Below are 26255 nucleotides of genomic sequence, written 5' to 3' on the forward strand. Positions count from 1 at the left end.
GTGTGTGGAAATGTGAATAATGCGACAAGTAGTTAGACAACTGACAATCATAAATTCACATACCAGCTTGGACATTTTTTTATTATAGCAAAGTACGCAACAGGTGACGTTAGCTGAATCATCAGCAACATACAGTAAAGGCACAGTTAGTAACAGCAGCTTTGCATTTTAGAATTGATTCCAAAATAAAAGGGGTTTTGTTCAAAATAAAAATCAAAATGACCTGCTTTTACTTCATAGGAAAACATCACTACCAAAGCTTGTTTATCTTAGGCAATGACATTTGTACAGGAAGATCTAATTGTAATTCTATTATTCATTGTATTTACAGCTCAAGGTTTGTCTTGAGTTGCACAATTTGTGAAATATAAACAAATCACAAGTCAGCTGGTATTGGAAAGAAGTGAATATTGCTCACGACACCGTTGAGGAAGACAGTTTGCAAAAGTATGTAAAAAGAAGCGACAAAACTACAAAGTGGGAGAAGAAGAAGAAAACTATCCTGCATTTGTTCCATATAAAGCATTGTGCTGTACATACTTGGACACCCAAGTAACCACAACAATTGTGTTGAAAAACAATGTTTTAAAAAGTGTTCTCAGTGTCGACCTGAAAATGTGATGTGACTGGCATATAATTATAAAGCACCTACCACTAAGTAAATACAACATCTACAGGGAAAAATATAATATTAGACATAAATGTACCTTTGAAAACAGTGTCAATCATCCACAAGATGTTAGAAAAAAATCCCCTCAAAAGGCACACAATGAAGAAAATGGGATTCATGCAGAAACAGGAATTTTTTGTGCAAGAAAGCAAAACTGAAGTTCAAAATAGTCACGTCATACAGCAGATTGTAATTGTTTAAACACAAAACTGTTTACTCCAGTACAAAACTGTTTACTCCAGTACCTCAACAGGCTCTGACTAATTAAAAATATAGATTTAAATGACTCTTCTGGACATAGTGAAACAATGACTAATATGGGTAATATTTACAGCATAAGTCATTGAGGCTCTAACAACAATCAACACTGATGATCAAGTCCTCCGTACCAACAGAGTCTCAGGTGAAAGCCCATATTCACCGTCTTCATCAATGTTGTATAATTACAGTATGTTGCAATGTTTCACCGTTTATCCTGTACATTCGTCTCCTTTGTGGAGGAAAACTTTGCTCAAAGCAGCCAAAAAACTTCAAGTTAAAGACACTCCTGGTTTCCAGCTTCAGCTCCACCAAGTGACATTCTGCTACACGTCTCAGACTACAAAGGGGACATTTCTTACCATTGAGATGATTGACACAGCAAAAGCTGCAGAAACCCTGGTCCTGGAAGACATGTTTTCACCACTTCTCAAAACGCCAAAATAAAATATACAGAAGCATCTTTAACGTCCCCTCCAAACCAGCTTCATAAAAAGTCCTTTATCACACGTGATTCATCATGTAACACGCCTACCTCTCTGAGGTAAATAATCCTGTTCAAGTAATCGCTGCCAAGTATAATTAGATTATAATCTTGGCACACTTTTCATTTTTCACAGCCACCCACCTGGATCCCTTTCTCCTCAAATGTTCATCTAAGCACTTGCTTATCCAAATATCTGATAAAAAGCTGGATTGAAGTAGTTTACAAGTCAGGCATTATGCAGATTGTTCTGATTTACCTTCATGTCCGTCTTTAGCTACTTACCCCCTACCCTGCCTGTGTTGATTCAGTTCCTTCCTAAATGTATATCATAATCGTCATCTGTCAACAAAAACTGCAAACGTTACAGCAATATGCAGTAGTTTAGGATTTTATCAGTGTCCAGTTTTAATTTGTAAGTATAATAACTCAAAGTTAGAACACTGAGTGTCCCTAAGAGCTGATTATTTCCAAAAGGACATAACAATTATGTTACACAACATCCGTGAAGTCTGCAATTAGTACAGTTTATGTGCAACACAAAGAGAATAAAAAAGAGGGCAGACTGCATCAAACAATAGTCTTATTATCCATCCAGGAGTTCTTCTCCTTAGAAACAGCAGGGGGCGATGTACATCCATCCATGTCTCCCATGGGCCCCATGAGTTCTGATCCAACAGCGGAAATACTTCTCCCTTCCCTAAAATCAGGAAGAGTTCTTATATCAGGGAGGTTTTGTTAGTTCTTGATCTCCAGGATGGAGGGATTGTGGTCAAGGATGGATAAGATGATTTTGTCCATGTACTGTCGTAGTCGCAAGTTGATTTCCTCCTGCTCCTTTAGCGCTTCCATTAGCTGGGAAACATAAACATAGCAGATAGGTCAGGCTTCAGAGAAAGGGATGGAATAACACAGGATACTGCTTGAGTTAAAAATGGAAAGTACTGGCTTCGGTATGACTAGAGTCTATTGGTGCCACAAATAAAAATGAGGTGAACAGATATGCCATAAAAAGATAGTATTTCATCTTTATTTGTGTGTGTTTATCGTTACCTTTGAAGAATAGACTAAAAACTACACATGTACATTATCGACACAATAAACACACATTGTATATCTTCTAAATCCTTGGTTCCCAAAAAAGGGGAGCGCAAATTGACATAGGTGGTACGCGAATTGTTTTTTAAAAACAGCATGACAACATTGGAAACTAGACCTGTAATAAATAGACCTGTAGTCAGGAGCAGAGGTCGACCGATATGGGATTTGCAAAGGCCGAAGTCTATACGGATTCAAAAAAAACAAAACATTCAGCCGATGGCCGATATCTAAAGCCAATTTTGGAAGCTGATATACTTTTATTTAAAGCACATTGATTATGAAAGACAATTGAAACACTCATATGATATAAATGTATATATTATAAATTAAATTAAATACACCAATAGAACTCAACATTTATTGAACTTTAAATATACCCATACACAACCAAGTCAAAACAAAGAGTACAGGACAGGTAAGTAGCAGTAAAACACGACAACAATGTGCAATGTGCAAAGTAGTCGGTTTCAAATAAATACCTGTTTTAGGTATAACCACTCAGTCCTTCCCTCTGTTCACAGCCACCACCATTATACCTAAACTTCAACATCACATCTCACTCTCACTTTAAAATAATCAACTCTTCCCCACCCTTTCCATTTCCTACCTTGAGTTTCTCCTCCCTGTTCCCCTCCCCCTCACTGAGGTGTAACACTGTCCTCTCTTTTTATATCCTCCCTATAATAAAGTGTTTCTTACCCTTGCTTAAAAAAAATTTTGACCATTTTTTTGGCCAATGTTTGATCTTGAAAAAAGTCCATATATCGGCCAGATATATCGGTCGACTTCTAGTCAGGAGCCTTCATGCATTGCCACAAATTACACAATGGCCTCAGTAAGACGACCCTCTAGTGGTGACAGAAAAACAATCTCATATTGCTTTGCACTAGCCAAATGTCCTTGATGCCCTTTGCTACCACATACTTGTGTGAAAGTAGATTTTCAGCTTTGACAAACATGAAAATATAGAACAAGACTTTGAGTGGAGAAAGATTTAAGACACAAATTCAGCCAAACAATGCAAAGTGATGTGCATACTCTCATTAAATTTGTAGTGAGTTGTATTTCACATGTTCAGGGTGATGAATATGTTGTATTACTGCTATATTTTCAATCAACAAATGTTTGGTAGATTTATTTTTCCAAAAACAAAGAGATTGTTTCTCACTGAAAATGCCAGGAGGCTAATTAATTAAATAAATCAAGTGATAACTCTGAATAAGATCATTTCTTGTGTGCTTACAGAACATTAGTCTTTTTTTTTATTATTAAATATTATTCCTTAACGGGATAGGTAAAATTCAGAGACACATTTTATTGTAGAGCTACATTGTATATGACAACACATAATGTTTTTTAGGTGTGCAGGAGTAGGTGGTACACGGCTTCAGGTTAAATGTCTGAAGGAGTACGGCAGTGTTTGGGAACCATTCTTCTAGGTAGTTACCTGATCTCTGGAAGCGTTATCGATCTCAGCAGCCAGAGATTGAGCCTTGGTTTGTGTGGCAAACAGGTTCTTTGCTTCATGAAGGCTGAGACTTAGAATCTGACCGTTCAGGTCCTCATTCTGCTCCTTTAACTTCTGGTTCTCCTAGAACATTAAGGTGGGGTTGGTGAGTTAAGAACAAAGACAATGACAAAGCAGAAACGTACATAGACGAGACAGCTCGTCACTACGAAAGCCTCATTCAACCATTTAACAAAAACACAGTAGTTGGCCTTTCATCCAGCAGCTAACAACAATACATGGCTATTTTGGTAACACATTTAAAGCTGATTGCAGGTTATGGGTGATACAGAACAAACTGCTTCCCTACTTTATCCGGTGCGTAATAAAAACATGATTTACCTCTGCCAAAAGGTCGGTTTGTAGGAGGCTTCTTTCATTCAATGCTATTAGTAGGGGAATTGCTGTGCTGTGCCCAGTCAAACTTAAGGGAAATCTCTACAGTATTAGGTTTAGTGGTTAAACAGAAGGTGAAAAGTCACAGAAGCTATTTTACCATCAGACTAGGGCAGAGTCGAGCCCCACACATGACAAGGTGCTGCAAATCAGAAGGGAGAAAGTCCTGGGACCAAAAACACTGGACACACATTTACAAAAGCAGGCACGACAAAGTTATTATTATTAATAATACTATTAGTTTAAATCTTTATTTAAGAGGCAAGCATTTAGGGACAATTTATTCCTTATCGGCTCAACAAGTTCAGTTTAGGACAGATTTTATCTAAGTGATACAAACTTGTGAAACAGCTGTGTTTTTGTTTCAGTAAAACAAATCTGTGACGTGAATCACATCAGAATAATTACTGTCTCATATTTAACCTCATACCTAGTTTGTTTTTAAAACTTATCACTGAGAACAAAACACCCTGCTGTACTCATCTCTAGTCTCATATTTATTTTGCATCAGGCTGATCCACTTAGCAGGGTTACAAAAGCAGAATGGCATCTCTTGCCAGGGCAGGTGGTGCTTCACACGAACATATCTTGGCATCTATACATGCTGACAGGATAGACTGCAGAAATTCACATCTGTTTGTATTTATAAGAAGCTATACTGAACGCTAAGTTAAAAAAACATGTTGGAAAAATCAGAATCCAACAATGTTAAAACTTCTGTTTTAAAACTTTGAAAGTCACAAATGTTTTGTTTTTTTAATGACAAAGCTGTCACACTGACTTATTATGTGAAATAATGGCTCAACTGTTTTTTTTTTTAATTCCTTACAATATGCAAGCTAACCGACTTGTTATGTTGTAAAAACATTGTATTTCTGCACATTATATATTATTATTATTATTATTATTATATAACGTATACAGTATAAGCAAACACTTTCATTGATCATCATACCTTGGTATGAATAATAAACCCTTTTTAGTATAAATAAGAGGAACATTTTTAAAATTTGATTTAAATCAATGTTAAATATGCAACAGGTAAAAAAAAAAAGTAGCTGAAATGATAAGTTGTACCAAAAATCTGTACTAAAAATGTTGAACACATTTAAAACTTTTGTTTACTTTCTAAACAACAGTTCTCTGCGAATGACTCGGCTTCTGTCTGGAGAGGGCTCAGGCAAATTACAAACTACAAGCCCAGAGCCCCTGCTGCTGCTAACGACCTCTGCCTGGCCAACAGTCTGAATAACTTCTATTGTAGATTTGACAGACAATGGGACAGACCTAACTCCAACCCCCCTCACACCTCTGACCAGCCTCACTCCAACACCTTCACCCCCCACATCAAAGCTACAGTCTCACCACAGCCGCTTACAGAGGCTCTCTCCCCTATCTTCCCCCCCTCCCCCCCCCCTCCCATAGAGACACCTTTCTCCATCAAAGAGAGAGATGTAAATAGACTTTTCAGGAGACAAAACCCCCGTAAGGCTTGTGGACCGGACTCTGTCTCTCCTTCCACCTTAAAGCACTGTGCTGATCAGCTGTCTCCAGTGTTCACAGACATTTTTAACACCTCACTGGAGACATGCACCGTACCAGCCTGTTGTAAGGCCTCCACCATCGTTCCTGTCCCTAAAAAGCTGAGGATCACAGGACTTAATGACTACAGACCCGTCGCTCTGACATCTGTGGTCATGAAGTCCTTTGAACGCCTCATGCTCTCCCACATCAAGGACATCACCGACCCCCACCTGGACCCCCTGCAGTTTGCTTATAGATCCAACAGATCTGTAGACGATGCTGTAAACCTGGCTCTCCACTTCATCCTCCAGCACCTGGACTCCCCAGGCTCCTACGCCAGGATCCTGTTTGTGGACAGCTCTGCTTTCAACACTATAATCCCAGCTCTCCTTCAGGACAAGCTTTCCCAGCTGAACGTGCCAGACTCCACCTGCAAGTGGATCACAGACTTCCTGTCTGACAGGAAGCAGCACGTGAAGCTGGGAAAAACCATCTCTGCTCCCCGGACCATCAGCACTGGATCTCCTCAGGGCTGTGTTCTTTCTCCTCTGCTCTTCTCCCTGTACACCAACAGCTGCACCTCCTCTCACCAGTCGGTCAAACTCCTGAAGTTTGCAGACGACACGACCATCATCGGTCTCATCTCTGATGGAGACGAGTCTGACTACAGGTGGGAGACAGACCGGCTGGTGTCCTGGTGCAGCCAGAACAACCTGGAGCTCAACGCTTTAAAGACAGTGGAGATGGTAGCAGACTTCAGGAAGAACCCAGCCCCCCTCACCCCCCTCACCCTGGGAGACTCTACAGTGAGCTCTGTGGAGTACTTCTGCTTCCTGGGGACCATCATCACTCATGACCTCAAGTGGGAGCTGAACATCAGCTCCCTTATCAAAAAAGCTCAGCAGAGGAAGTACTTCCTGCGGCAGCTGAAGAAGTTCAGTCTGCCAACAAAGATGATGGTGAACTTCTACAGCTCCATCATCCAGTCCATCCTCTGCTCCTCCATCAACATCTGGTACGCTGCAGCTACGGCCAAGGACAAGGCCAGACTGCAGCGTATCATCCACTCTGCAGAGAAGGTCATCGGCTACAATCTGCCCTCCCTCCAGGACCTGTACGCCTCCAGGATTTTGAGGCGTGCAGGAAAGATTGTGGCCGACCCCTCCCACCCCGATCATAAACTGTTTCAATCTCTCCCTTCTGGAAGAAGGTTTCGGTCCATCAGGACCAGAACCTCCAGACACAAAAACAGCTTCTTTCCCTCAGCCACCATCCACATGAACACACCCCAAGTCACCCACTGATATATATATATATTTATCCTTTGTTCTCTATCTATCCTTTATTTATCCCTCATCCTTTATATTTATCATTATTATTATTATTATTGTTGCTGGGTTGTTCTTTGTTTTTTTTTTGTTTGTTTTGTGCACCAACTACCAAGACAAATTCCTTGTACTGTCCTTAAAACTGTACATGGCCATTAAAAACATTTCTGATTCTGATTTCTAAAAACACAAAACAATACCTTAAAAGACCATTTAAAGAATACAATTCCAATGAATTTATTCTTTACTTGACATAGTGAAGTAACAAGTGTATAAACTCGTGAAGTCCAATACTGATACAAGATGTGCTGCATTTAGAAAGTGGCCACTTTTGAAATTCACATACTTGTATATGGAACCATGATTCCAATGTTATTTAATATTCATTTCTTTTGACAGAGCTATTTACACTTTTTTCTAACGCAGCCTTATTAAAATGTATGAAAAGAAAACTAAAAGTTTTTCATGCACAGCTCAGTACGTCTGACGTTGTCTGTGTAATATTTATTTGAGCGTTTATTAATCATTACCTGTTTCAGCCTCTTGACTTCATGCTCCAGCTCCAGCTCTCTGGCTCTGTTGGTGAAGTCTGCAACTCCTGAAGAGGAGCTGCGGCTCCTGTTGGGTCTGTCTGTCTCCAGCTTGAAGAGTTGCAAGTGTTCGAGTTCTCTACGTAGGTCCTCTATTAGCTGCATGTTCGAGGTGACCCAACGGTAGAGCAGACACACCAGAGAAGGTAAATGGAGCATGCTGTTGAGTAAACTGCACTCAGTCTGTTTATGTGGAACAGGTTCATTCCTACCTCCTGCATGGCCTCCTTCTCGTTCTGGAACTGCTGTCGATTCTGCCTCAGTTTGTCCATCATTTTCCTGTAAAGGTCCATCTCATCCTTCAGACGCAGACTGGTGTCCTCCAGCTTGTCTGTCATCCGTTGCTTCTCCTAGAGGAATAAACCAGAAAGGCTCATGTAATATCCTATCAACAGTGCAGGTTGATGAGAAAGTTGAACAATAATGTGGTGTTATGTCTGTTATGTTAAATACATTACTTCATCCAGTTTCTCCGTCTGCGTTTTGAGTCGACACATGCTCATCGACAGGTCACTGTTCTCCTCCTCCAGTTGTTTCACTCTATAGACACATAAAAGCATGAACATCTACTCAATATAGTGGGCAGCAATGAGTCATTTGCCAATGACTACCATGGAAAACTATCCTGCTAAATTCCTTTGCTTCCCAAAGACCAAGCGCACAAGTTTTTCCTCCCTACAGTCTGTGCAGCAGATCAGCATTGTGGTTAGTCAGGCTTCATCTACAACCTCCAACCCTGAGCAGGTTGTAGAGAGCTCTGCTAAGGAACCGTAGAACTTGTAATCTATTGGTTTTTAATTGTTGCTATACCAATACTCTAAGGCCTACCTTTCCGAAAGTGGGGTACACATTGTCATAGGGGGTATGTGAATAAAAAGTAAAAACAGCGTAACAACATTGGAAACTAGAATATAAATAGACCATCAGTCAGGAGCCTCCATGCATTGCCACACATTGACCTCTGTAAGAGGTGGTGACAGTGAAACAAGCTTATCAAAAAAGCGCAACTATGGCGTGAGCAACATTACTTTGCACGAGCAAAAAGTGTTGTCAAGACTTTGATGTCCTTTGCCAACATGTACTAAAGTAGATTTTCAGCTTTCACAAACATGAAAACTAAATACAGGAAGAGACTTTGCGTTGAGCACGATTAAAGACAGGAGTAGTAGAATTTCACTGTGGGCTGCATTGTATATGACATTACATTATTATGCTTTTTAAGTGTGCAGGAGTAAGGGGTGCATGGCTTCAGGTTAAATGTCTGAGTGTGAAAAGTTTGGGAACCATTGCTAAAGTGAAAAAAAAAACACAACCTAGTATTAACTGCAGGTCTTTATAGTCCTATCAAATGGATATTTAAGTATCTGAATTGACACATAGAATTGTTACTGTGAGTGTGTCTGGTTGCCTCTCCCTGTATGTCAGCCTTATGCTGCGTTTACACCAAACGCGGTTTCTGCGGGACCGGGATTGACGAGTGTCTGGTTGGTGATATTCCACTATTTCAGTTTCAAGAAGCACAGCTGGGAGATGCTTCAGTTAACTATAACCCTAATCAAAATAAGTAAGTATAAACAATAATAGATTAAATATATTTTTGGTTTCAGCTTGTTATAATAGAATTTGAATTTATTTTTTTCAAAGACACGTTGAAATGTTTCTCACCGGTTGGTCAGCAGCTCAATTTGAGTGTTTTTGTCTCTCTCCATCTTGCTGTAAGCCTCTCTGTGTCGTCTCAAACCCTCCTGTAGACTTTGCTCTCCTTTGGTTTCCTGGTCCTTTAGCTGCTCCTCCAGTTCATTAACTCTACACCAATCACAAGGATTTACATGTTACATGTATTACTTTTTATAAAGAATTGTCCATCGATTCAATCTGACAGCATTGTAATAAAAGCTCATTTGCTCTGTTTGAAATGTGCTTCTTACTCTACCTGTGAACTAGTTGTGTGTTCTCCTGCTTTAACCTGGACTTCACATCACCATTCAAGAGAATCTCATTTTCAAGCTCCGCCAACTTCTTCTCAAGACAGCTCACCTGACAGTAACAGAGACAACCGACTGTAACCTACTTTTACATCTTGAAAATCAGGAGATACATTTTTACCCACTGCTAACTGTGATATTACACGTGTACAAATATAATAATCCTGACAGAGGAACTAAAACACACTTACAGACCTAACTCAAGCTCTGAATCCACCCAATACTTCCTCTTCTACTATATACAATACTGAGGGTGAGGGCTGGTTTTAAAACATCATCCTGGCATAAAAAAAAATACAGAGATGGAAAAACATTTAAAAAAAAAAAAAAAAATCATACTTTTTCATTGATGTCGATGTCATACGAGTCGATGCTGTCTCGGAAAAGGTCCTCCGTGCTGCCATTACTGCTGCTCAGGTTGCTGTTATGAAGCAGCTGTCTACTCAACGACAAAAAACACAAACATAAGAATTAAACATTATTATTTATTGTGTGTGTTTATTGCAAAATAATGATAGTTATGCTTGAACCATCTCACAACCGCTCGCTACCGAGGCTCCTGTTTGATTAATGAATACATTGTTAAATTGCCAATAATACTTCTCGTTCCTTCAGACTTCAATCATCCAATTCACCAAACCAGAGTCAATGGCAGAATAAACTGTTTGGCATTGGCAGAGACGACTTGGAAATATTTTATGGGTAAAACCCACACTGCTTATCCCACAAATACATTTAAATTTACAATCTGGTACAATTTAAAGGGGAAATATACAGATTTCTTATACAGAACTATATAAGATTTATTGCCAAGAAGCATTGTTGCAAATTTCACTACACTTTGGGCTAAGTTTATATACTATTACATTTATATAAACTTCATTTTTTGTATACCCATGGTTGTTCAGTCAGAAGTTCTAATACATGGAATAACCTTTTAACTTCAGGTTGTTTTTCTAAACTTCTGACAACATAACTGAAAGAGAGCGAATGAGAGAAGGTATTCTCTGACAAACAGATAAAACAGGGCAATAAAGTGGGAGAAGTAATCAAACTCATCAAATCCAACAATAGAGACCAGATAGGAGAGCCAAACGTTATATTGGATACATAGATCAGGTCTGACAGGTCTTTTTCACCCTGCCACTATAAGTCAGCCTCTGGCTAAAAAGAGGACTAAAGCCTCCACTGGAAAATATACAACGTTTGTACCATAATTAGGCTAACAGCATATAACATGTAAAAATGGCTATCCCTCCATCTATCTATTCACCCATTTCACCGTACGTTACGGATCAAAATAAGACGCCACAGAGATCAGTAAGCACCAGGAGCTTTGTGTGTTTGTGCCTCAGTCAACAAAGAGAACAAACACACAGGGAGTCCTAGTTGTAAGAGGCATAAGCACAGAGAATAAGGAAGTGACCTTTCTGTCACACATGCAGTAAGTGAATGACCTACCTTCCAAAGGCAGTGCTTGATATTTTCCTGATGGGGCTGCAAACAAAAAGACAACAATCAAAATCATGAGATTTCATTCACGTAAGTGACATTTGTATTAGATACATCGAGACCAACGGTTTTATCCTAAACCACACACTCATAGATCCAAAAGGTTGAATCTATCCATTCATTTATTCTTCAGTCCATCCATTTAAGTCACAATGAGTTGTGGTGGCAAGAAAGGAAATAAAGATACTTAAGAGTTGGCATCTATACCCAACTACACAAATGTAATTTTTTTTTTTTTGGAAATAGGGTCTTGTTAAATATTTTTCTAACGTTGAGTTGTCATCCATGAGTGATTAACAAAAAAAAAAACCTAACAAAATATCTGGTGAGTTCTGAAATCAATTTCCCAACACTTCACAACTTTGTGTTTGGCTGAAGCAGCAACAGAGGGTGTGTCGACAAGTTGGAATTTTCCTATTTTCTGTTTAATGTGGATGGTTGATGTCATTTCTTTTATCTCATATGCATTAAGAGTAATCCCGTGTCATAATACCAGCTCTGAATATAAAGAAGCATAATTTGTGTTTATGGGTTTTTGTTATGTTTTTAATTATTTAACAATTTCACAATTGGCTTTTTACTGGCATGGGACCAAACCCTGTTTTGGTTTCTTTCGTTTTGTTGGGTCATATTTTGCGTCAGCCAGGCTTACTTCATTTGGTTTATAGTTAGTGTTGGTATGTGGTTTGGGTTTGCCAGTTTCCGTCTCTGTCTGTGAGTCAGGGTTTGTATTTGATGCAAAACTGTCTCGTCAGTGTTTATATTTATTATGTGTAGGCAGGTGTGTTCATTCTCCCCCTGCCTTCCCTTCACTATTTCTGTTGTGCTTGAACACAGAACCTTTGCAAATTCCTTGTTCTATCTTTCCTGGTCTGTGTGTGGTTGTTTTTTGTTAGTCTGTAGTTTGGGTACAGTTGCTCATTACTGTGGTTTGTAGTTTGTACTTCGACCTTAAATACACTTTCAGGTTAAAAAAAAACCCCTACTACCGGTCTGCTTGTTAATCTTGTTCTTTGCACTTGTGTCCAACCACTAACTTCAACCTCCCTCCCTACATGTGTAAACAGAGTTAGTGTAGATACACATTTATCAGCTCAGCAACAGTCAGAGTACAACAAAAACATGCTGGACAACTTTCTACACGATTGTCAAAACCCCTTTACTGCGATCAGGGTCCTTAAGTTCACCTGCGTGCATGCTTCAGTGTGCGTCAGTGCACTCGGGTTTCAGGTGCCTGGAAATGGTCACCATGGATTACTGTCCAATAATAGTGTCGCCATTGTAATGCTCGATGAGGTAAGCACAAGCACAACATTATATAACAACCAATCAGTGAGTGAGTGTGTCCACGTGAATGGTTTTCATGCAAAAGAGAGGGAGGACACATTAAAATGACCCTGTTTTTACCAGTTTGGGTGTTCCTAAGAAAATGCCTCACCATGCACCATAATCTTAACCCTCTTTCAATAAGTTTTTAAATACCAGGGTGAATGACATGGTAGTTCACTTGTTCATCACAGCGCAAACACATACTATCATTATGACTTTCATATTAGTGCACAACCATCATGGTTTTTGACTGTGGGTCACAACCAGAGTACACAGGAATAATTGAAGACAGAAAATAAATGCAGCTGATGTGATTGAATGTGATGTGAACGTCTCCAAGTCAAAATAATTTAGTGGCCAGTAGGAAAAGCTTGGCAGCTGGGAGATGGTGTAAAATATTCCATCCTGGTGGTCATTGAGAGACACAACTGTAAGTCAGTGTAAGTGCTGTGTGAAAGGTTTTGCTGCTTAAATGTTTATACTCTATATATTATATTATAAAGTAAAGAGTTCATGATTTATGAGAGAAGCATAAAGGTTTACATAATTTGTTTAATTGTTTTGATTATTTACCTGTATTTCTGGGGTGGAACCTTTGTTTAGCGTCAGGCATCAGCACGACGCAATTAACTGATGCACAGTCAGGGCGGAGATGGAGCACAAATAAGTTTGGAGGGTTTTAACCTCGTGTAAGAAACGTGTACTGGAAGTCTGTTTGTAAGCACCCACTGTGGGCTCATATGTGAGCACCACTTCTCTCTGTGTTGGTCCACTGGCAGCAGATGACCCCCCAACAATGTATTCATTATAAAATATGCCAGCGTGGCGGTTCCGCATCAACAACCGGGGAGTGGGCAGCCATCGATAGTCATTCTGTACTGTTGATGACAGCTATTCAGGCAGGTACGAGGATGCGCACATGCATGGTTCATGTGTTAAGATGTGTAGCTGCACATGTGCAATTATGTGGGGGTGTATGTGCTGTGCAGAGGTAAGTGTAAATATGTGTATGTGTGTATACTTTTGTATGCAAATGTATATTTCTATCATTTCCATTTTGTAGTCATATTTGCACGGTAATTATTTAAGAGGCTCAGGGGTTTGGGGTGAGGGGAGAAACGTGTACTGTTGGAGCAAGTTGTGTGTGTATGGAGCATCTACAAGCTTACGCTACTGGATCATCTTTAAGTTCACACTGTGTGGAGCATCTTTGTTTCTCTTTTCATAACAAGCAGCCAACAAGGTATTTATTTCATGTTTTAGTTGTGTTATTGCTGGGTGATTTTGCCAAATAACTGCAGACATCAGATATATTGTCAAAAGTGCAACTTTATTGATGTGATTGTCCTCAAGAGTTTAAAATGCATAGAACAATCCCTAAATAAAAAGTAAATAAAGCTCTGTCATTTAACATTTTTTAGCTTTAACCCAGGTTTAAGCAAAAGTGCAACAGCAACTTCACAGTAGCTTAAATGATCTAATTAAGAAATCAGATAACTACATATTCTAAAACATATAACATCATTAAATTAAAAAAAAACAAAAAAAAACTGTTGCCTTAGCATCTCAACATAGTGCGAATAAAAAATGAAACATGCCTATGGCACACATATAGCGTACTCAAAGGGTAAACAAATATGAACAAAGACGAGGCTGGCTCATATCAGAGTGCGAAAAAGTTACAAATTACATTTTTTTTTTTTTTTAAACTTGAACTGGCAAAATAAAAATTGTTCTTATCTACAAATTCAATTAATCAATTAAATCGATTGTTTGCCCAGCCCTAAGTTGTGTAATTCCATTTGTAGTGTGATTTGTGTAACGTGCTCATCTCTTGTTATTTTATGTACGTGTTAGTTTTCACGCCGTGTTAAGGAGGAGAATAAACGTCTATGTGAGAAAACAACCTGTGTCTGTGATGTCGTGGAAGGAGCTACAGTCAGTGTGGTGGTTTAGGTCTTACCTGTTTGTTTTCAGGCTTTTGAGACGAGCTTCAAGGTCATTTAGCAGGTTGAGCTTTTTGCTACACTGAGAGCAATAGACATCCATCAGCTCACTCGTATAATGGTGATTCAGTTTGTTAGGAGTCTGGCCTGCACTGCAATAACATAGAAATATCACATTGTAACAAACCACTATAAGCGTACACAAACAGGACTGTTCGCTAAATCACAGTGACACAAAGTCACAAAAAGATCTCTACACAAAAGTAAATATCAAAGAACCAAAAATAATTATGAGTTTGAAGAAAACTTCCAAAACTTCCACACATAGAATTTACTGGGTTACTGCAGGTCCAAAGTGTTATGTAAGTTATCCAAAAATGTCCATTAATGTTTGTGACACACTGTGTTTCTTTTAAAATGAACAAAACAGATCAACGTTTTACCAAACCAGTTTTAGGCACCAATTACCGGTAAAAGCTCTCCTATGTGAACCTTTGACTAGACTTCTTGTTAAAAATTCTTTCTCAGGCCAAGCCACAGAGAATACTTGTAAATCCAGGTCTCACTTTAAATCTCATTTCCCATTCAAATTCCAGCAGGTGTCTGCTTGGTATGCGTGAAAGGAGCATGAAGCTTTATAGCCAGTCTATCAGATGCTAGACCTAATCCGAGAACAACTCTGAGCCTCAGATGAATATTAATGATGTCTTTGGGGCAGAAACTCCAAAACCCCTCTTCCATACTGGATATAAAGTCACATTATTACAGGTAATAATGTTTGAAGTTTGAGTAGAAACTACATTTTAAGTAGGCTAAAGCAGCTGCTGAGTTTTATAAATTCTGACACATGCAACCATTTAACAAATGCAGTAGCTGGTTCCCAACCTGTGGCATGTTGCTGCCAGTAGGCTGAACAATTTCAAAATAACTTCGATAACAAAAAAACTAGATGAGTGCCGATGTTATTTTCATGGAAATGAATATGACCCAAGATCCCTCCTTGTCCTGCCAGGCCGGTTTAGGCTTAGGTTTGAACCCTTTCTTTCCTACCTTGAGGGCACGGAGGAGAGATGGTCAGAGTATACGTTGGTCTGGGTCTCCTCGTCCGGACTGGGACTGCTGGGAATAAAGTCTGGTTCTTCCCCTTCGCCGTAATCTTCAAATTGCTCCTCGTTCAGGGAGGCAGACGACCGTGTCGATAGATCAGAAGTCACAGAGATACTGGTGTGACCACACCTAATAGGGCAGAGCAAGAAGGTTTTAAATGCTACACAAATAGAACTTTGTGTACTTTTTGTAGACTTAAGTTTGGAAGAACCAAAAAAAAAAAAAAGAAAGGGAATAGTATCTATACTAAACCATGCTTACTTCTCCCCTGGAAAAAACAGATCTCCCAGTCCGTCTTCCTTGTCCTCAAGTCTAGTGAGTCCGTCAGAGGTTTCTGACCCTTGGGTGCTCTCTACAGCGCTGTCTCTGTCCGATTCTCTCTCCTTCCCCTCTTCCACCACCTCCTCTTCATGCTCGTCCACCTCTCCAGGGAAAAGCTGACTCTCGGGGTCAGGGTCTTCCCTTGTGCACATGATGATGGGACCAACCCACTCTGACTCTCCACCCTGACCAGTAACAGAAAATAATGGGAACATGACGAGATGAAGAAACACAACTTCACCCATTTCACAAATATAATCTAAACCTCACAACTCAATAAATTCCACATAATTAAACTTGGGTTGGTTAGTAATGGCGTCTGTTTGTCCAATCACATCAATCAGAGCCAGATGCAGGTGACGACTTCCACACACAAAAACCCCTAAACCAGTGGTTCAGGTTTTTATTTTTAGCAGGACAGCTATGACCATTTACCTGCAACAAATTGCTTAATGCCAGTATCAATTGCTCAAACTGTCAAGGTCATTGCCTATAACAATATTACAAAAGCATTCATTTTTAGGACAGCAATACTTTTCATGAGGATTTGCTCAAGGACTACAAGCGTCAAGCTAAATATATGAAGCCTGAGTGTTTAGTAAGGAAATGTCAAAGAGAACATAAGCCAGGAGGAAAAGTGTATTCTCTGACATTCACTATTATTTCTTGTAGATGTTTCATGATAATACATCACATTTGAGCCTGTGATAGACTGGCATCCTATCCATGGGGGTTTATACTGCCTAATGCCTTATGTCTGCTGGGATAGGCTCAGGCATCACCTGCGACCCTAGCTAAGATAGGTGGGTGTAGAAGAGGACACGAGACATTACATTTAGGCATTTTTTTCTGTATTTTACACCAGAAATTAATAACTTGAACCAACAATGTCTCCTTTGGCAAACGTTTGCGGTATATAAAAAACAAGTTTGGGTACAAATTTTCAGAGAATTATCTTCTAATGTTTGACAGCATTTATGGTAAAGATAGGAACAAATACTGTAAGTCAAATCTATTTGTAGACCCTATTGACTTTGAATGGAGACATTTGGAAAATAAGGATAAAAATAAGAAAAGAAAATAATCTATGGATTCAACAAACACAAAATGTGTTTTGCATGTAGTTTGTTTTACACACTCAAAATCTTTATGAATCTAATTTGATTCCATAGCTGTGATTTAGCAAACACAATGCTGACATTTTTCGTTTTTCTTTGTGTCCCCTTTGGGTTTTGTTTTACAAAAAAAGAAAATAAAAAATTCATGCAGAAACCTTCCACCGTCTAATCTCATCAATAAATCTGTTTACAAATGACTTGTGACCCGTGCCATCCCCAGTCCCAGTACACAATCACGTAAGAATCTTTTGCAGCATGTTCACACCATGAGGCCTAAAAACCAGAGAGGTGAAAGGGTTATGGGTCAGAGGTCCCACTCGGTCTGGTCTCCCTTTTCAAAAATAGCTAAAATCTGCTCGGCTGCAACAGCTGAAACACGGAGGAATGATGAATGAGCTGGAGCAGGTGAAGAGACGTGGACAGATTGCAGATGAGTAGAACTAGAAGAGAACAGAGCCCAGCAGCCTGAAGGAACTACTGCTATCAGAACAGGGTTTATTATTGAAGATGGCCAGCTCTATCAGCGTACGAAGTCCATGACTTATCTTTGAGAAGTCATGGACTCATTGTTATATCAACTCTCTTCAGGATTTAGAACAAGGATTCAAGCATCTGCTTGTGTTAATCACACAAAAACAAATTTTAAAAAAACCAAAAGTGGCTGGAGCTAATTTAGTACTTTTCATATCAAGTGTATACATTGGCAACTAATGTATAGTTCTACAACTATATACAAAACATGTCCCATATTGTTTCTTTTGTCATTTTATTTCATCTACAAACTAAAGTAACACCACTAATGTGGTTACTTTCTTTCTGACGAGGTAACACATTACCTGAGGCTCTGCACAACTAAAAAACCAAACATGATTACTGAGGCACAGAGGGGGAAGAAAACTAAAGGAATAGGATCGTTTCAAAATCATTGAGACAGCAGGAATCAGCTGAAACTTTGATCCTATAATATAAATCATCCAAATGTTATTCATCAGTATTAAGTACAATTTGCCAGATAAATACTTTCTAATGCAAGCAATATTTTTTAAATATATTTATACGTTTTTAGACTCTTAATATATCATTACTGACTGGTCAAGGCATTTATCTGCAGAAGTGTATTCTTTTTGTTGTTATATTAATTTATATTACATTTCCCCATATTTTCAGATTATTCTGGCCTTACAGCTGAAATTTTACTAACTTATATATGGAATGTGATTCCCAATTACCGGTACATCAACTATTTTAAATTGCTTATTAAAATGCAAAAATGCAAAAGTTCAGCTTTATATTATACCGACACAAAGCAGGCCTGCTACAAATCTGAGTTCAAACCAAAAAGGAGTTTATTTCCTGCCTGATCTGTGCAAGTGTTTCTGCAGGCTGTGACCTAGTTATAACAGATAATGAGTAATTATTTTATCTGCTTTTCTCGCCTTCCTATCACTTTGGAGATCAAGTCTGATCTTTCACAACTCTCACACTTGGCCCTTATCAAACTTTGTGTGTGCAATCAGTTTCAGTGTAAAGGTTAAGGCACATGAAAAACTGTCAACTCAGACTTCAAATAGAGAATAATAGTTGCACAGCTTAGGGTTAAGTATGAGTAGCAAACAACCAATGGCATGCATTATTGGCATCCATATGAGCTGCAGCAAAGAAGTGATACACCTGCCTGGAAGGAAGTGCCCAAACATTAAAAACACGCTCTGCCACACCTTGAGAAGCCTTAATAAGTAATGAGAAAACACATTGAGCAGACTGAAATGACAGATGTTATTGTAATCATCATAATGTGTGTAGCAGTTCATGACAATTGTAAACCCGTGACATAAAAGATAGTTGATTACTACCTTACTGCCAAGGAAGAACTACATATGCAACTGTTAGAACTGGGATGACCTTACTGGCAATACAAGTTTTTGAGAATGGCTACATAAGGAAAAACACTGGAGGTGTATTTTAAAGCTCAAGCCTTCAAAAGTTTTCCACCCAGTCGAGGTTTCAGTGATTAAGCATTCAGGTCAAAAAGGAAATGAAGAAAAGATCCCAGGCAGACATATTTCTGGATGTTCCCTATACAATTTAAATACACCAATAGACAACAACAACAACAAAAAGTTAAAGAAACTAAACTAAATATATACTAGTTATATATAAACTTTACAGATAAGCATTAACATTAAAATTTGCTGATTACACTAAAATAATAAGATTATCTGTTCAACACTTATATCAATGGAAGGAAAAAGGCACAACATTCCTTTAAGCAAAAATTTGGTTCTTGTCAATATATTTGAAAGAGAACCAGATTGGTTAAATTCAGAGGTGAAAGTAATGGATTACAAGTACGCACGTTAATGTAACTGAGTAGCCTTTATGGGTACTTGTAGTATATTTGTAGATCAGTCATTTTACTCTACATTTTAAAATAAGTTATTTGTTACACTTCTACACCTAACCGTTACTGAGGAAACTTTTTTTGTTGTTGTTTTTTAAATGATCAATGGACATTGTGAAACTACGAAATGACCAGACAACAATCAAATGCATCACATCATAGCCGACCAACCAGATTAAACATAATGCACCAAAACAGCATTGAATGCAGGTTATTTTACTTATTATGTTGTTACCCACCTGCCACATTTGGTATGGTACTGTTTTAGAGTTTATACATGTAGCTATACTTAGAGCCTGAGAATTCTTTTAAATTTGAATTGAATGCATGGTGTTATTTTATTTAAAAAAGAATTGTACATTTTGACAAACCCTTTATTTTATACAGATGCCTTTGTGGAAAATAAATTGAGTTGCAATTGGGCAAAATCTTGTCTCTTTCTTTTTAATTTCATACGTTTACTGTGTGCAAGGGGTATCTCGTAAATTTTACTTTGAGTACTATTTATTTGAGCTATTTTTACTTTTACTTGAGTATTTTATGTATGCCTTACTTTAGGGCTGGGCGATATATCGAATATACTCGATATATCGCAGCTTGTAGTCTGTGCGGTGTTGAAAATGACCATACCGTTAAACTCGCGGATTTTTTTTTTTTTTTTTTTTTTTTTTTTTGAAATGTCATCTTAATGACAACATGCACAAAAGGGCACTATTTGTTTTAAAATATTGTAGTGGCATTATGTACAAAAAGTGCACTTTAATTTTGTGTTTTGAAATGCCATGTGAGTTGCATCCTGCACTAATGTCTTGTTTTGAAATGTCTCTGTGACAATTTTGCACAGAACGTGCACTTTCTGTTGACAATTTTATGTTTGAGCCACTCACTGTTTAATAAATACAGTTATGTCAACTTTGACTTAGTTGTGATATCCCCTTTTTTGCATGAAAGTTTAAAATTGGCATATATTAATGCAGTATGATCAAGAATGTTTTAATGTAGACATATAGAATCATCATACTGGTGTGATTTTGTGCATCAAAGTGTTAATTCAAGGGTAATGCAAAATATCGAGATATATATCGTGTATCGTGACATGTCCTAAAAATATCGCGGTATTTATAAAAGGCCATATCGCCCAGCCCTACCTTACTTGTACTTGAGTACAATTTCAATCAAGTAACAGTACTTCTACTTGAGTAGGATATATCAGTAGTACTCTTTATACCTCTGGTTAAATTACACAAAACACTAGCTGCCAGAAATATAAATGCACATCAGGAGACATCAGATGCACAAGTCACTTCTTCTAAGTGTACTGTAAATTAGAAGTGATTAAACTTGGTTTGTACGTGAGAAAGTAACGTGTTACAGTAAATTATCTCTATAAAGCGATGACTGGTTTAAAACAGTACCAGCAAAGGCAACATCATTTGGCAAGAATATTCTCTCACTAAGTCAAAGCAAGCTGATATTATTATCAGTTCTTAGTCGTCTTGTCTTGTCAAACAAGTCAAATTGCTCCTTGAAATATGGTTAAATAATAGTTTTGTTGTTTTTCCTTGAATTAACACCTGCATTTGGCTCAGTGGAAACGTGTGTGGATGGCCTTGCTTTTCATTATGAGATTTCACTGCATGGACTATATATACACCAGCTGCCTCACAGCTAGACAACAACATGTATATATTAACGCAGGGCTGTTGATCAGTGGTTGATAATATGTGTATGAGTGTGTATTTCTTAGTCTCTGGGTGTTAGCCCTGTAATGGGAAAACCCCACCTTGTTGCCCTCAGACTGGGATAGGCTACAGCGCCCTGCAATCCTAAACTGGATAAACAAGTATATCAGAAAGCTGGATGGATTCTATGACATGCAAACAAAAAAGACATTTATGAAACTAATAGTTGTTCAAAAAAAATATAAATCAACGATAGCTTTAAGTATTAAAGAAAGTCTAGAAATGGATATTTAATAATGAAATGCATTTGTTTTCTAGTTTAGGTGAGTTCTAGTCTTTTCTCAACATCAACCAAGGATAATATTTGTAATTTTTGTGGTATGCAAGGTTAGCAAATCTATTTTAGAGAGCTTAGAGAGGATTCAGTTGGCTCTCTGCAGCATATTTGTTGTATAACAATAACACAAAACAAGTACTACACAGAAGATGGCGATGACTCAACGAAAATGTAGTGGAATAGCATGACACACGGTTCCCACACCTTTTCACAATGATTTTCCAAAACTTTTCCAAAATATTTCACCAAATGTCCATCACTTAGTTTTGAAACGAGAACTATTCAAGACCATTCGGAGCACAAAAATGAGCGGGCCTTTCCAGTGTGCTAGTGTGACAGAGGTCTGACAGTGTGCCATTGTTGGTAGCAAAAAATAATGCACAGGGAATGCAAGTTGCGTCCATCACTTATCTATCGTATAGCATCGTACAATGACAAAATAGACTTTGACTCCCATTTTGCAATATTTTTTAAATATCAATTCATCAGCTATTGAATGTAACATTCTAGAACAATTAACTAAATGCTACCATGTTCAATTATAAGATTGTAATTTCAATTTGCAGACACATTTCTAAAAAGCAATGTATACCACAATGGGCTATAGGGTTGAGGGACTTGCCTAATGACCCATAATAATAACAAAGGTTGGATTTCAAACATTAAAATAAAATAGCCTATATTTGAAAAACTTTTCCAAAACCATTAAATTATTCAATTTTGAAGAATGGAAAATCGGTTTTAAAAAATTCCATGCCTTATCCAGGAATTTCATGACCGTGGGGACCCTGGTGACACTATAGTACTTGAGAGTACATGAACCAACTAGTGTAATGATCCACAGTGGATCGGAGCATGAGCAGAGGGTGTGGGACAGGTTGAAAATGAAGGAGATGGAAGAAAAAGAAGAAAGATGGACAAATCAAGGGAGAGGAAATAAAAAGAGAGGCCCAGCCACAAGATGTGCAACTTATCTCCTTCCATCTTATTTGTAGCTTTAAGCTTCTCAACTCCTGTCTTTCAAAATCCTGTCTATGGTTAAAAAAAAAGCTTAACCTTTGCTTTCACTATGTGCTTGTAAGTACCAGATTTCTAGAAAAGTTAGTAAATGTTGTGAGACAGCAAGGTGCAAGACCCACTGCAGGAACCTGATAAAACTAAAAACCTGGTCATGTAATTGGTTAACTACTACATTGAGCCATTTTAATAAGCTTATTTAAACATTTTTCAAGCATTTTTTTGTTAGAACTTGTATATTGGATACAGTTATTTAACTTCTATACCTGCGTATCCTGCTGTAACCTGTGAAGGGAAACTGGAACACCCAGAAAAACCAAACATCAGGGAGAACCTGATACAAGCAAACTAATTATTTTTGTCTTTATTCAATTTAAGTCACACCTAGTTTCAAAGATACCTTAGTATCTACACATGTCTCTGTATCATCAAGCCCTCACTAAAGTACATAAAAAAACTTTACAACTGAGCAGCTTGAAACACAGAACTACACATACAAACAATAAAACATTTGACATACGTTCAAACCACATACACACCCTCATGCAAACAGGGCAGGTGACTGCTTGGATTACAAGGAATGCTGAGCTGGACAAAGGACAAAGTAGGGGAGGGAGAGTGGAAGTACACTGTAGTCTGTGTGCAGGTGAGTTCACTAGAACCCGACTTAGATTTACAGAGTTAGTCCCTAGAGGTACGCAGGTAAGTGTGTGCGCATGTGTGTGTGTGTGGCCTCTGTTTACCGTTGCACTACTGAATGAAATGTACTAAAGAGGTGAAAACCAGTTAGACCAACAGTTATAGTTATCGTCAAACAAATAAAAAGATCCTTCATGTCGGTCCAAAAGTTTTAATGACTCTTTGGCTGTTCTAACCTTAAACAAAGAGATTCTTTCTTTTTACAAGGGAATAGCAGCTCCATGAATTAAATTAGTAAATTTGAATTTGTATGAGTGAAGAGTTTATGAAAACAACGAAATCAAGTTAAAATCTTGCCAATGTGTGACAGTTTTATTTCTCAGAGTAGAGAAACACAAAAAGGTAGCTCAATGTTTACTTTGGTACAGTGAATACAGACAGTTTATTGGATGTGTGTCATCACCAAGCTGCATAAAAGGCTTGACAACAAGCCAACCACTGCAGTCAGGTGTGTAGGAGCAGTGCTCAATCTGAAATATGATACAGTGCAGTGGCCCCATCACTGGATTATAATCTAATCAAGTCACACATTTTTGAACTGAGGAAAACAAAGTAGCCAGAAAAAAAGTTCTATTCAGGGAGACAGTGCACTCACACCGCAAAATATCTAACTACTGTGTTCAGTTAAAGCAAAGTCACCAACCCTTGTGAAAACAGCATTCCAAATGAATAGATTATACATTAGCATAGGAGAAGAAAAACCATAGGCCACGCCTCAAATGGGAAGAAGAAAAAAAAAAAAAAGGACTTGATAAAGGTTGTCTTGCAATAACTTAAATGTACTTCTGCTGCTGTTGATTTGCTTCTTTGAAATGTACGTCATACATGCATTATCCCTCCTATGAATTAAATACTGTAAATCTAAACCCTGACACCATTTGTTTATAATCCCTCTTATGTCAAACCTGTGAGATGCGTGTTGTACTCCTGAGGATCCGTGTCGAGTGTACGTAACTGTGTCCTTGACCCCATATTCAGGATAATCGTCCCTCATCTTTTCACGAGCAAATCTATTGTATTTGTTGTCCTACTTGAAGGCTATTGAATGGGGGTGTCTCCTGCAGACACTCAGCAGGGGGTAACACGCCCGTCTCATGTCAGCTGCAGCACATCACCTGTCTAACTGAAATGCTGGGTCATTATTGTTGTCATTTAAATCAAAATATGTACAAAAAGTACTAGAGGATCTTCAGATAAAAAGCTTATTCAAGTGATATTAAAATAATCTAAACCATTGTGATTCCTTGTTTCATTAGCATTTTCTTTTCTACTATTACAATTCGTATTAAAAGAAACCATAGGAAAGGAGTTACTGTTTTAAATACAGCAGATTAGCCTCCGTTCATTCAGTACAGCTTAGTACTGCACGCTAATCTAGTTATTCTAGTCCAGGAGAACATGCTGTGGGCTGGCAGAGACCCCAGTCTCAATGACAACGCTTTTTTCAATTAACTAACTTGTTAAAAGAAAACAGCTGTAGGATAATTCATGTTTTCAAGCTTAAAGTGTTTCAAAGCCCGAAAAAGTGTTTGTGTAGAGTGACAAAGGCCTGTGATTTTCCTGCTGGGATGAAGGAGGGTAAATCTTATTATCTAATGTCCAGTCAGACCAAGAGTACTCAAAAGGACTAGACTCTGACATCACATGTTTCTAATGATAATACAAATAAGTCACCTTGCTTTTAGATATTTAATATGTATAAAAACTATAAAAGAAGAGATTTAAAAACAGGCACATCAGCAGGATGTGAATACAAATGCAAAGACGAGCAGACTTTACAAGATTCTTAACATCAATAGAGTTTATTTTCTAAAATCCACCAGTTTAGGACACAGGTACGTACAAAAACATCCTGAGAAGATAAGCTAAGAATGACCATTGGATCATATGGTAATACATGCACGTAATTTGGTTAGTGCTAAAATTGATGCTAGCAGAAATTGCCAATGTGTTTTGAACTCAAAAATGTATTGTGATTAAAAGAGATTCAAGACAAAAAACACCTCAAAGAAGGTTTGAATCCACATGTAAAATGTAGGTACCCAACCTCACATAAAAGATGTTTTACATGTAAATATGCCTCTCTAGGTCTTTACACATTTATTGACCAATTCCCCTCCCTTACATCTAATGCCATTTCTCTGTCTTTCCTCTCTCCTTCCCATGACCCTACAGTTTCCAATTAATCCCATTACTACTGGAGATGTTAAGCCACAGCAGTCAGTGCAGGGAAAATTATAGGAGGGGATGCTGGGAAGCATTCAGCAGTGAGAAGACTGTGAAAAGAGGAGGCAGGACAGTGCTGAGGGATAGCAGACACACCAACAGCTGAGGGATAGCAGACAGGCAGGCACAGCAACAACAACACAAATCAGATTTAACACGAACTAAAGGCTCTGTATGTGTTGTGCTTTCTTCATGCTATCAACAAACAACCCCACTGCTTTCCTTCTAATGATATTCATCTCTGCATTTTGTTCCCATTCTGTCAAATAATCCATATTCACCCCCAGATTTCAGCAGCCCAGGGCTGTCTTCTCTCTTACCCCGATTAAAAGTGGGGGTAATCCATGGTCATCGGTCTCTGTTCTTCCTCCAGCCAAGCACTCATCTGCAGAAGTCATCCACTCGCCCTGTGCACCAGGGCTGAGGCTGCTGTCTCTCCCACAAACACACAGGTTCTCTCTTTAACAGGGAGTAGAGGAGGAAGCGTCCGATTAGTCCAAAGGGCGAGTCCTTGATAGTGGTATGTTCCAGTAAGAGGCCAAGGAGCCCAGCGGGATGGTCTGGTAACTCTAAAGCCCTGGTTTCTCCTTCACTAATGGAGCCTGAAACAGCCTCTCTGTGTCTCGCATACCAACACACACACACACACACTGAGTAACACACTTTCCCCCTCTGCCTCACTGCTGCACCGACTGACTGGCGTTCACACAGAGCTCA

The 26255-nt window shown here is 38.5% G+C and overlaps 1 protein-coding gene and 1 long non-coding RNA gene across 2 annotated transcripts in view; one reads left to right on the plus strand and one right to left on the minus strand.

Moving 5' to 3' along the window:
• Positions 1–3320, plus strand: part of LOC114466281 (uncharacterized) — an 18268-nt gene extending 14948 nt beyond the window's left edge. The window contains exon 3 of the long non-coding RNA XR_003674434.1: positions 3310–3320. This is a non-coding gene — a long non-coding RNA (uncharacterized LOC114466281). The remainder of the gene's footprint in view (positions 1–3309) is intronic.
• rab11fip4b (RAB11 family interacting protein 4 (class II) b) lies at positions 51–26255 on the minus strand. Its single transcript, XM_028451838.1, has 13 exons — positions 25859–26255; positions 15999–16243; positions 15681–15866; positions 14648–14782; positions 11305–11340; positions 10183–10282; positions 9792–9895; positions 9524–9664; positions 8317–8398; positions 8071–8208; positions 7799–7957; positions 3961–4104; positions 51–2267 (listed from the first exon to the last, which is right to left on the minus strand). Exons 1-13 carry the CDS (start codon positions 25934–25936, stop codon positions 2151–2153), a joined length of 1665 nt encoding a protein of 554 aa, XP_028307639.1. The 5' UTR covers positions 25937–26255; the 3' UTR covers positions 51–2150.

Source organism: Gouania willdenowi, chromosome 1 (genome assembly GCF_900634775.1).
Source record: "Gouania willdenowi chromosome 1, fGouWil2.1, whole genome shotgun sequence".
Taxonomy (NCBI): domain Eukaryota; kingdom Metazoa; phylum Chordata; class Actinopteri; order Blenniiformes; family Gobiesocidae; genus Gouania; species Gouania willdenowi.